A 12,701-nucleotide genomic window follows, 5' to 3' on the forward strand; every position below is an offset into this window, starting at 1 on the left:
CATTTGAACAATAAAGTGTTCAGTCTTTTGAAGCTCTGGTAAAACGGAAACTGTTGTTGCTGGCAGGGGGCGGAAGAAAATTCTTGGTGGCGCTGGTACGGACAGGGGATGCAATAGGGTCCCCCGCCTGACGTTCCACCACTATACCACCTGATTACTGACAGTATTATGGAGGAAAATCCAGCCCTAATTATCGCGTAGTAGAATGTCCCAAGGCACTTCACAGGAGCGACAGCAAACAAAATTTGACACCGAGCCACATAAGGAGATATCAGGACAGGTGGCCAAAAGCCTGGTCAAAGAGGTCGGTTTTAAGGAGCATTCTAAAGGGGGAGAGGTGGAGAGGGCTAGAGTGAGAATACCAGAGCTTAGGACCTAGGCAGCTGAAGACACGGCCATCAATGGTGGAGCGATGAAAATCGAGGATGCGCAAGAGGCCAGAATTGGAGGAGCACAGAGATCCCAGCTACTCACTGCTTTAACCAATTACGTTATTGGGGAGCCAATAATGAAGCTTTGAAAGAAATTGTTCAAAAGTGAAAACATCTGAAATAACAATTACAATCTGTTGCTGGGAGTATTTATTGCAAAAAAAATAATTTTGTACACAATGGAGCATAAACAAAAATGATATAACACATATCCTGCCACCTTGTGCTAAGCCCAGGGATCCCCAAAGTGCAGAGTTGCTGCTCTCAGTTAAAATCACTTCAGGCAAACACTGGGCAGTGGTCAGGCACTTTATCCACAGGAAGGGGTATGGTTTGTTTCCTCAAAAATAATGTATAAAAATCAAGATTACCTTAGCATCAGTAAGTTCTGCCCACTTAAGTATCTCCCAGAAAGTTTCAGTCAAGCTTTTGAAGTTGCCTTTGGGATCATCTTCTGTACTGTCTATTTCTTCTGAGGCTGCACCATCCTGTGAATGGAATTGAAGCAGCGTATCTGCCAATGCACAGCCCTTTCGGCACAAGGCATCAATCAGGGAGGATTTCTGTCTTTCCATATCACTGAGCATAGGAACAGAATGAACATCAAAAAAAATTTATAAGTATTTCAACATAGCAACAAATCATACACTTTATGAAGGTAGCTACTAAAAAGGTTCATTCAAACATTATCCTGGAATACAAATCTTTTCTCAAGTTACTTAGAAACATGTGTGATTTGAAGTACAGCAAAAACTTTTAACTTACTCAACAAAGATGTCAAGTTATTTGGTTACCTGTGCAGAAATGAATAAAATCTTTGAATGCTTGGTTTCAGAAAACTTGGCCATTTCTTTAGTTCCTTTATTTCCCCAAAATGTAGATATTTAAACAGAAATGGAATGTTGCAAACTATGCAGATGTTCTCATTTAAATGCTGCTGTATTTCTACATGCCCACTGCCGTCATTTGACTAAACAAAAATAAACTGAAACGGAAGTAATTTATTTTAATGCCTGATGCATTGGATCAGTGTCAGAGGCAGCAGTAGTGAGCCAGTAAATACAATTTTGAACAACTTTAACATTATAAGTGAATAATTTCTTAAGGTCATGTTGAGTACCATAATTAGCAAAAGTTGGCCAGAGAAGTAAAAGACTGGGGTTGCCCAGATACTCATTGTATCATTTTCCAGAAATCTCTTCTGTAGGTCAGCAATAAAAATGTGTGTAGTGTTCAGTTATGCACCTCTTGACAGTAGCTGCTTCAGGTCTGGGATCAGTCTTCATGGCTAAATGAATTGCCAATGCAGTTTGATCAATATGAGATATGACATCATCTGCTGCTTCCACTATGTCATCCATTCTTTTAATTCGTTCCTAAATGAGAGAGGTCAGAATGCTTGTAGTAGTAGTAGTAATAATAACAAGAACAAGTGGTTACATAGCATCATGAATGTAGAAAATGCCCATAGGCTCGTTGTGGGAAGTGGGGGTGGGGGGGGGGGGGGAAAGAGGGTGAGGTGGGGAGAAGTAGAAAAATAAAGGGAACAGAAGCAGAGACAAGGTGCAATAGTTAGGAGAGGTGATTGAAAGTTTAGTTGAAAAGATGAGTTTTGAGACTTTAAAAGGTGGAGAGGTTTAGAGATAGATTTCCAGAGAGTAGGATCAAGGCAGCTGAAGGAGCTTATATGAATGGTAGAGGAGGGATGCATAGAAGGACAGAGTAGGAGGACTGGAGGGCATGGGGATGGATGCAAGGCTGGAGAAAACTGCAGAGGTAGAGTGGGTTGAGGCTGTGGAAGGTTTTGAACACAAGGGCGAGGATTTTAAATTCAATGTGTTGGGGGACAGGGAGCCAATGTTGATCAGTGTGGATGAGGGTGATGGGCAACTGGGACTTTGTGTGAGTCAGAATATGGACAACTGAGTTTTGAACAAGTAGGAGTTTATGGAGGATGTTTGAAAAATCAAATCTAGATATGATGAGGGTTTCAGCGGTGGTGAAAGCAGGTGAGCGATGGTGCAGAAGTGGAAATAAGTGTTCTTGGTGATGGATAGGATGTGGGGTATAAAGTTAATCTCTGGGTCAAACAGGATGCCAAGGATTCACTTAGCCAAGTTCAGCCTAAAGGTGTGACTAGGGAGGGGAGCTTATACTAGGGACTGAAAAATGTGCTTTCGGTCTTCTAGATGTTGTTAGAGGAAATTTTAACAATTTGACTTGATGTTAGACAGTCTGACAGTTAGAATCATAGAATGGTTACAGCACGGAAGGAGGCCATTTGGCCCGTTGAGTCCATGCCAGCTCTTTGCAAGAGCAATCCAGCTAGTCCCACTCCCTCGCCCTATCCCCGTAGCCCTGCAAATTTTTTTCCCTTCAAGTACTTATCCAATTCCCTTTGGGTGAGGTGATTATGGGTCAAGGGAATTGGTGGAGAGGTGGAGCTGGATGTTGTCAGTATTTATATGAAAATTAGCCCTGTGCCTGCAGTTGATGTCACCACGGAGCAGCAAGTAGATTGGGAAGAGGAGGGGGCTAAGGATTTATCCTTGGGGATCTTTGGAGGCTATGCATTGGTGGAAAGAGAAGCCACTGCTGGAGATGCGCTGGGTGCATTAGGGGAGGTAAGTGTGAGAGTAGTCCTATGGAAATGGACAACAAAAGAAAGGAAGGTGAGCCCGACCATATCAAAAGCTGTGGAGAGGTAAAGAGTGATAACGTAATGTAGTCACAGAGTATGTAATTAGCCACTTTGGCCAAGGTGGTCTTGATGTTTTGAGTAGGGCAAGAGCTCAATGGAAGGGATTCAAACAAGGAATTTTGGGAAAGATGGGCATGTACCTGGAAGATGATGACACCTTCGAGGACCTTAGGGAAAAAAAGAGGTTAGAGATGAAAATGGAGTTGGAGGGGACAGATGGATCTAGGATGGGCTTTTTGAGGGATGGATAAGGAAAAGGGGCATTACCTGAGCAAAAGGAGCCATTAACAATGTTAGCAAGCATGGGTGCTAGGAGGGGTAGTTGAATAGTCAGTGGGAAGAGATTGAAGGAGCACAAGATTGGTTACATGGAAGAGAAGAGTATGGAAGATAGAAGGTGTTACTGCTTGTTAATTTCAGGATCCAAGTCATTGAGCTGGAATTTGCTGAAAAAATATTCCTCTAAAAAGCAGGCACAAACTAGTAAGTAATGAAACACCATGCATGAGATTAGGGTAAAATTGAAGCTAAAGAAAAAGGCATACTCTAAGTATATAACAATAAAAGGAGAGGATGACAAAAGGTTAGGAAAAAAGTAAAAGAAATTAGGAAAGCAAACAGGAACGACGAGATTAAATTATCAAGGAATATAAAAAGAAATAGTAAAGTATTCTACAGACACATAAATAACAAAGAAAAAAAATCAGAATAGGGATAGGGCCACGAAGGGATGCACAAGATAAACTCTCAGGTAATGACAGCGAAATGGCAGAAATATTGAATAGTTACTTTGCCTCAGTATTTACCAGGAAGACTAACAAGGTGGGCATGACATTGGAAGAAGAGATAAAAAAAAATTAAAACATTTAAGAAAGTGGGGGGGTGGGGGAGATAATTGATAAACTAATCAAACTTAGAGAGGATAAAACACTGCTCCTGATGGATTGCTTCTGTGAATATTAAAAGAAGTTAGGGAGGAGACAGCACAGGCACTATTACGTATATATAATTCATTAGAAAAGAGAATAATGCCAGAAGACTGGCAGACAGGTAATGTTATTCTTATATTTAAAAAGGGAAATAGAAGAAGTCCAGGGAACTATATAGACCAGTTAGCTTAACGTCAGTGGTAGGAAAGATAATGGAATCTTTACCCAAAGATGTAATAGAAAAACATCTGGAGAACAAAAATATAATAAAGAATATTCAGCATGGATTTCAGAAGGGAAAGTCATGCTTGACCAACCTTACTGAATTCTTTGAAGTAGCAGAAAGAGATGACAAGGGTAATGCAGTACATGTAACATATTTGGATTTTCAAAAGGCTTTCGATAAGGTACCGCATTGTAGACTCATGACTAAGGTCAGAGCATGCGGAGTCAGGGGACAGGTAGCAGAATGGATAGCAAGTTGGCTACAAAATTAAAAAAAGAGTAGGGGTTAAGGGTAGCTACTCAGACTGGCAAAAGGTGGGAAGTGATGTTCCATAGGGATCGATGCTGGGACCATTGTTGTTCACAATTTATATTAACGATTTGGATTCGGGAATCGAAAGTATAATTTCAAAATTTGCGGACAATGCCAAATTGGGAGTGTAGTTAATACAAAGGAAGAAAGCGTCAAAACTTGCAGAATGGGCGTGTAATTGGCAAATGAATTTCATTGTCGATAAGTGTGAGGTGGTACATTTTGGTAGGAAGAATAAGGAGGCCACAGACTGCCTGGATAATAATAGTCTAAATGGGATAGAGGAGCAAAGGGATCTAGGGGTACAGATACACAAATCACAAAGTAGCGACGCAGGTTAATAAGGCCATAAAAAAGTCAAATCAAACACTGGGGTTCATTTCTAGAAGGATAGAATTGAAAAGCAGAGATGTTATGTTAAACTTATATAGAACCTTGGTTCGACCACACTTGGTGTACTGTGCACAGTTCTGGTCTCCATATTATAAAAATTATAAAGATACATTGGAGAAGGTGCAAAAGAGATTCACAAGGATGATACCAGAACTGAGAGGATATATTTATCAGGAAAGGCTGAACAGGCTGGGGCTCTTTTCTCTAGAAACGAGAAAGCTGAGAGGTGACCTGATAGAGGTCTTTAAGCTAATGAAAAGGTTTGATCGGGTAGACGTAGAGAAAATGTTTCCACTTGTGCAGGAGTCCAAAACTAGAGGTCATAAATATAAAATAGTTGCTAATAAATCCAATAGGAATTCATGAGATACTTCTTTGCCCAAAGGGTGGTAAGAATGTGGAACGCGCTACCATAAGGAGTAGGCTTGTGTGGAGCATAAACGCCGGCATAGTCCAGTTGGACCGAATGTTTCTGTGCTGTAGTTTCAATGTAACTATTTCTAGCCATAATAACTTTTAAACTGTTTATGTGTCATCAAATTTAAGGTATGATTTTGCTACAATCAAATTGTGTTTCGTTTTTAACCTGGATGCCTATTGGGAAAGAACATTTGATAGAATGCTAAACTTCCAGACTGATGAGATGTCACAGAAATTGGTTGCATAAATAGCATATTTGTTTGGATGAAAGAACCCTAACTAGGTCTATTTCTCTAGCTGATTGTATTTCCACACTACCACTTTCTACAATAAACCCAACACAAGCCATGCCCAGTTAGTATAGTACTCTATTAATTAGAGCTATATAGTTAGCATGGTTCTGTGGTGTGTGTACATATTATCTATACTGACTGAATATTCAGTATAACACTGTATATAATAACAAGCTTGTAGATGTTGAGCCGGATTTTGCTGTGAAAATAACAGTGAGGCTAACAGCGTTGACTGTTATTTATGCCCAAATTGGACAGTGACTTCCAGCGAGTGGAGATGCGCAGTTAAATGCAAAAATCCGGAAGTTGCTGTCCAAGATGCGCTACTCCTCCGTAAGCTGCGCGAAAATGGCATCTCGCTCTCAGGCTCCCCACTAAAATGTATTGAGCGGCATGAAGTTCCTGTACTGATGTCATAGATATGGACTAAACTCACCATAAAAAGTTAGGGCTTGTCCATTCCAGTTTAAGCACCCCTTTAATGGCGAGTTAAGTCTTAATTACTACCAAACAACCTCTCTGGCACTGGAAATTAACTTTTACAAGTGTGGAGTCTCATTCCTTCAGCTTTTAATTATTATTGATGATTTAAAAAAAAATTAAATACATTTTTTCTTTCTGTCCCTTTTATCCCTCTCTCTTAGTCCAATCTTTCTTTCCCGCTCTTTATTTCGCTTTCTATACCTGATTTGACATTGAATTCATTATTCTAACTTCCACTTCCTGGTTCAGACGCTGTGCTGCTCATTAACGATTCTTCAATCTGATTGGCTAAGGAGACACACAGTTGCTTTCCCTGTTCACACAGGTCCCAGATGCCCTGTAGGGGGCGCAGCGCTGTATGGGTCTCCTGCTGACAGCAACTTGCCGTGCAAAACCCCATGGAAAGTCTATGGGCGAGTGCAAGTCTAACGAATGGTTAGTGCCGTTCGTTCGCCGCTCACAGCAAAATTTGGTCCGTTATAAATAGGAAACAGTGAGGAATAATGCATTCAAATTCAGAAAGATAGTTTGGCAAGTCTATCCTCACAACTTTATGCCTATTCTATCATCTTTGTCACTCTTTTCTCAATCTCAAATACATCAATGTGCTTCTGAAGGCAAAGTGATCAAATTTGAACCATTGAGGTAAGATTTCCTGTGCGCTGTGTAACAACTTTGTTATATGGAGCATACGGAAATCTTTCCCCAATCTATATGTGGCCTGACCAATGAGTACACAAGGTTAAGATCCCAGTTTTGACTTACCTCCAAGTGTCCTTTATAGCCAGCAATTGCTGATGACGTATTCAGTGACAATGCACTCTCAGTAATGATCACCAATCCTCACAATTCACTGGTCCATTTCAAAATTTAATGTAAACAAATGAACGAGAATATACATATCTGACATTCTATTGTGGATATATCTACATTAAAATTTGTCTCTTAGCCCAACTGATCTTTTTGAAAGCTATCCATTATATTCATCACCTGATCACACATCGTGGCGTCATTAACAACTTTTAAAATATGGTGTACTCCTTCTATATCGTCACTTATAAATAATCAGAACAGCAAGGAAACCAGGACAGATTGCTGTGGTACTCTACTAGTTATAGCCCGTCCAGACGGAGCTTTAACTATTATTACCACGATAATGTAGATTTCAATCCAGCTAGTCAATTTGTCATTTCATGCCTTAATCATCAGATTTTTGTTCCCCCCCCCCTTTTCCCATTACGATTTACTTCCTTTAAAGTGGCTTCAAAAACATTTTTACCATAATTCCATTATCCACTTAATATCCCTAGAATTCTTCTCATAGTCCTGTAGTTTTTTTCTGCTTCTTCAACTTTTTTCATCCTCTTTTGTAGGCTGGACCCACGCTGGAATATAGTTTTATGAACTGTGGCAGCCATTGCCCATGCCTGAGCCCAGACATTGAGGAATGGCAGACATTAGCTAGCACAGATCAAAGAAATTGAACCTGGAATCTTCTGGTCTATATGGTTCAGAACTACACCAGAGGGTGCCTTTACTCACTAGCATCAAGGGAAGCTAAATTTTCTGTAACTGTATCTGTACATTGAAAAACAAATTTTCAGAAGTATCTTACTTTTTCAGTGTCCAATTGATGCAGTCGTGCTACATACAGAGGTAGATGGGTAGGATAAGACTCTTTTAATTCTTCATAGAACGCATTCGTGTCCAACCTACAGAAAAAAAATCTTTCTGTTGGTGGATTTACTGAAAACAAATTTCGAAGATTATTTCTTGCAATTTTATTTTAGCAGCAAGGCTACAGAAAGTAATAGTCTTAGAGCAGCTGTCAGTGCAGCTCATTAAAGCATTTCAACCGTCACATAATTATCATAGGGAAATGCTAGAATTTATTATTAAGGACGTAGTAACAGAGCACTTAGAAAATCATAATATGATTAGGCAGAGTCAACACAGTTTTATGAAAGGGAAATCACGTTTGACAAATTTATTAAAGTTATCTGAGGATGTAACTAGCAGGGTAGATAAAGGGGAACCAGTGGATGTAGTATATTTGGATTTTCAAAAGGCATTCGATAAGCTGCCACATAAAAGGTTGTTACGCAAGATAGGGGCTCACAGGGTTGGGGTAATATATTAGCATGGATAGATGATTGGTTAACCGACAGAAAAGAGAGTAGGGATAAACGGGTCATTTTCAGGTTGGCAGGCTGTAACAAGCGGGGTGCTGCAGGGATCAGTGCTTGGGCCTCAGTTATTTACAATCCATATCAATGACTTAGATGAAGGGACCGAGTGTAATGTATCCAAGTTTGCTGATGATACAAAACTAGGTGGGAAAGTAAGCTGTGAGGAGGACGCAAAGAGTCTGCAAAGGGATATCTACAGGTTAAGTGAATGGGCAAGAAGGTGGCAGATGGAGTATAATGTGGGGAAATGTGAGGTTATTCACTTTGGTAGGAAGAACAGGAAAACAGAATATTTTTTAAAATGGTGAGAAACTATTAAATGTTGGTGTTCAGAGCATTTTGGGTGTCCTCGTTCAAGAAACACAAAAAGTTAGCATGCAGGTACAGCAAGCAATTAGGAAGGGAAATGGCATGTTGGCCTTATTGCAAGGGGATTGGAGTAAGGAAGTTTTACCACAATTGTGCAGGGCTTTGGTGAGACCACACCTGGAGTACTGCGTACAGTTTTGGTCACCTTATCTAAGGAAGGATATACTTGCCTTAGAGGCGGTGCAACGGACGTTCACTAGATTGATCCCTGGGACAAGAGGGTTGTCCTCTGAGGAGAGATTGAGTAGAATGGGCCGATAATCTTTGGAGTTTAGAAGAATGAGAGGTGATCCCATATAAGATTCTGAGGGGGCTCGACAGGGTAGATGCTGAGAGGTTGTTTCCTCTGGCTGGAGGGTCTAGAACTAGGGGGCATAGTCTCAGAATAAGGAGTTGGCCATTTAAGACTGAGATGAGAAGGAATTTTTTCACTCAGACGGTTGTGAATCTTTGGAATTCTCTATCCTAGAGGGCTGTGGATGCTGAGTCGTTGGGTATATTCAAGGCTGAGATAGATAGATTTTTGGACTCTAGGAGAATCATGGGATATGGGGATCGGGCGGGAAAGTGGAGTTGAAGTCGAAGATCAGCCATGATCTTATTGAATGTTGGAGATGGCTCGAGGGGTTGTGTGGCCTACTCCTGCTCCTATTTCATATATTCTTTTGGGTCCAAACCTTATATGAAGATAATTATTTGGAACGGGCATATGAAGATATGCACGCCAAGGAAATACAGAAACATTTGGATAAACACATAGCATATATGCTCCAATTAAAGAATGAAAATTGATGAGCGATGAAAATAAGCATTAAAAGAATTCTGGCTCATATCACCCATAACTTTTAAAAACATTTTTGACACTACAAACAAATTACTAGTTACTGGACTGGCAGACCTGCCTGCAGGGAAAGACACTGTACAAAATGAAATGCCTTTCAGAATATACTGGTGCAGGGTTGGCCAACGTGACGATCCAGATAGGATTTGAGCTGGTGCCTGATCTCAGCTTTGCCATCATGTGGAGGCACAGAACAGAGCACAGACATTTTCTTTACAGATAGGAAGAATAAATCCAGAGGGAAATTTAAAACGAGGTCACTTGTGCAGATCTTCCGAATACCAGCTAGCGTCCCACTGACAAAGACCTGGGAGAGGGTTGACAGCTTCCTGCTACTCATCCAGCTAAAAATGATGTGCGACACAGAAAACCGGGAGGGAGAGGAGAAAAAAGGAGAAATATATTCATGGGTGCATATTAAATATGTAGGTGTAGATATACATCAAAACCTAAACATAAGCAGTGTAATAAAAAGATTAAAAATAACAAAATAATGTTAGAAAAGGAGCATATTTGGAAATATATGCAAAAGTAAAACCCGCTACTAAGATCCAGGATAGAAAGAATAAATTGGAAAATCAAATTGCAATTGACATTAGGGAAAACAGATATATTTTGGAACAACATCCATATCATGCAAAGTGTTAAAAACCAAATGCATTCCATAATGTCAAAACACCTGAAATGATTTGAGGCGCTAACATTATTTCTTCAAAATAGCTTTCACTATGAAAAATGACATTTTTTTAATGGTTTGAATTTTAAATGGCGGTATAAATGGTGAAAATAGTGAACCTTCTCTCAGCATTAAAATTTATGAAGGCTTAAACTCCCAGTCAGCTTTACTGACCTATCCACATCTTAGAATGTACAAATACATACTTGGCCATCCACTGTATCTTCAGGTCTCTTAGAGCATCAGCAAACTCATCTTTCACATCCTTCTCTTTATCCACATCTTTCTCTTTGTTTCCATTCTTCTGCTTATTTGGAGATGGTATAAGATGATATTGCACAGACACCACGTCCTGTTATGCAGCAAAGAGAAAAAAATTAACAAAAATCTGGATTTTATTATTCCATTAATGTGAAGAAACAGACAGGAAAATTAATCCCCAACATTCACATTTCTATGGCTTACTAACATTTACAGGCCTACTACTGTATTTTTAAAACCTGATTTTTATAGAATCATAGAAGTTACAACATGGAAACAGGCCCTTCGGCCCAACATGTCCATGTCGCCCAGTTTATACCACTAAGCTAGTCCCAATTGCCTGCACTTGGCCCATATCCCTCTATACCCATCTTACCCATGTAACTGTCCAAATGCTTTTTAAAAGACAAAATTGTACCTGCTTCTACTACTGCCTCTGGCAGCTCGTTCCAGACACTCACCACCCTTTGAGTGAAAAAATACTACTGTATTTTTAAAACCTGATTTTTATAAAAAAAGATATTTAAATATTTTTAGTTGATCAAATCACACAGCTTGCAATAATTTAAATTTGATGCCTGGGTGTTTTTGCTTCCACCTTACTTGCTGATGACTGCCTTCAAAGATATGAGGTGGATACTTCTTTTTAAGTGAAATCAAGGTCATTAAATAAGATACTGTAAAGAAAAACACTAGCAGCTAATAGGCAAGAATAGTGAAAACAAAATCATAAGTGAAGGGGCCTTATACTTCTGTTTGCCTTCTTCCTGTTTATAGTTTAGAGAGTCTCTTTGCTCAATTATGCCAAATTTAAAATTCTCATTCTTGTTCAAATCCCTCCATGACTTTGCTCTTCCCTATTTCCTCCAGCTCTACAACACTTCCAGAACACACTATTCCTGATTCTTGTATATTCTTCTCCCTTTGCCTCACCACTGATGGTTGTACATTCAGCAACTTAAGTCCCACTCTCTAGAGTCCCCTTCCTAAACCTCTCTACCTCCTTCTCCTTCTCCTTCTCTGAGACCCTGAGTAAAACTTGTCCCTTAGGCCAAGCTTTTGATCACCTCTTTTAATATCTACTCCTTTGGCTCGGCATCTGTGAAGCTCCATGGGATGCTTTTCTATGTTAAAGGCACTATATAACTGTGATGTGGAGATGCCGGTGATGGACTGGGGTTGACAATTGTAAACAATTTTACAACACCAAGTTATAGTCCAGCAATTTTATTTTAAATTCACAAGCTTTCGGAGGCTTCCTCCTTCCTCAGGTGAACGTTGTTGGAAAAACAACGTTCACCTGAGGAAGGAGGAAGCCTCCAAAAGCTTGTGAATTTAAAATAAAATTGCTGGACTATAACTTGGTGTTGTAAAATTGTTTACAACTATATAACTGCAAATTGTTGTTCTTAATTAGATTGTATGGTTGGGGCTCTGATCTTTGCATGAATACCAAGTGTAGTTTTTAGGTCAAATAGGTTTAGAGCCAGTGATTGGAGCAGGAATGAGTCAGAAGAGGAGTGGGAAAGAAGAAGGGAGGACAGAGGTAGGGAAGTGGGAAGGAGTGGGGAGAAGCGGGTACATTAAATTACAACGGTGACTACATGTCAAAAGTACTTCATTGGCTGTGAAGCACTTTGGGATGTCCCGGCGTCATGAAAGGTGCTATATAAATGCAAGTTCGTTCGCTTATCGTTTTGGAGGGGGGGTGGGTTCCTTCTCATTGGGAAGGGGGAGTTGTTTTTTGGGTAGGGGTTAGCAAATCTCCTCAGTGGGGGAGAAGCTCAAAAATCTCAGCATGGGGAGGGGGGCAAATTACCTTTCTGCAGGAGAGGTCTCAACAAGGGGGGGGGGGCGGGAAAGAGATAGGCCATTAAATCTTTGCAGTAGGGGGGATCTAAGAATTTTGTGATAGGGATGTATTCATTCTTTCTGCGAGGACCAATCAGCAAAGAAAAAAACAGCAGAAATAAACCCATGCCATTATGTGGTTCTCTGTGGGGTCAGTGTTGACAGGTTTGTGCTTCTGTTTTCCACTTTGGTGTCACTATATTTCAATTGTCAGGGTAAAATGGGGACAAACTATCCTGTCCAAACAAATTTACAAATAGTAACGGACAGTATTAAACAGCTTGTCAGGTGCTTTTCTATGCAGAATGGTATGGTCAGCTATTCAA

The 12,701-nt window shown here is 40.0% G+C and overlaps 1 protein-coding gene across 5 annotated transcripts in view; it reads right to left on the reverse strand.

The window, feature by feature from the left end:
- The window catches only part of tpp2 (tripeptidyl peptidase 2), a 145,853-nt gene that overhangs the window by 3,430 nt on the left and 129,722 nt on the right, over positions 1-12,701 (reverse strand). For 3 of the 5 annotated variants that reach the window (XM_067986425.1, XM_067986426.1, XM_067986424.1), the window contains 4 exons: positions 10,470-10,615; positions 7,804-7,900; positions 1,677-1,807; positions 803-1,010 (listed from right to left, as the gene is read on the reverse strand). In XM_067986425.1, the coding sequence (XP_067842526.1) occupies positions 803-1,010; positions 1,677-1,807; positions 7,804-7,900; positions 10,470-10,615 (582 nt within the window). Of the gene's footprint in view, positions 1-802; positions 1,011-1,676; positions 1,808-7,803; positions 7,901-10,469; positions 10,616-12,701 lie in introns of those variants that run through there. The other 2 variants (XR_010963287.1, XR_010963286.1) reach the window with 1 other exon arrangement.

This window comes from Heptranchias perlo, chromosome 6 (genome assembly GCF_035084215.1).
Source record: "Heptranchias perlo isolate sHepPer1 chromosome 6, sHepPer1.hap1, whole genome shotgun sequence".
NCBI lineage: Eukaryota > Metazoa > Chordata > Chondrichthyes > Hexanchiformes > Hexanchidae > Heptranchias > Heptranchias perlo.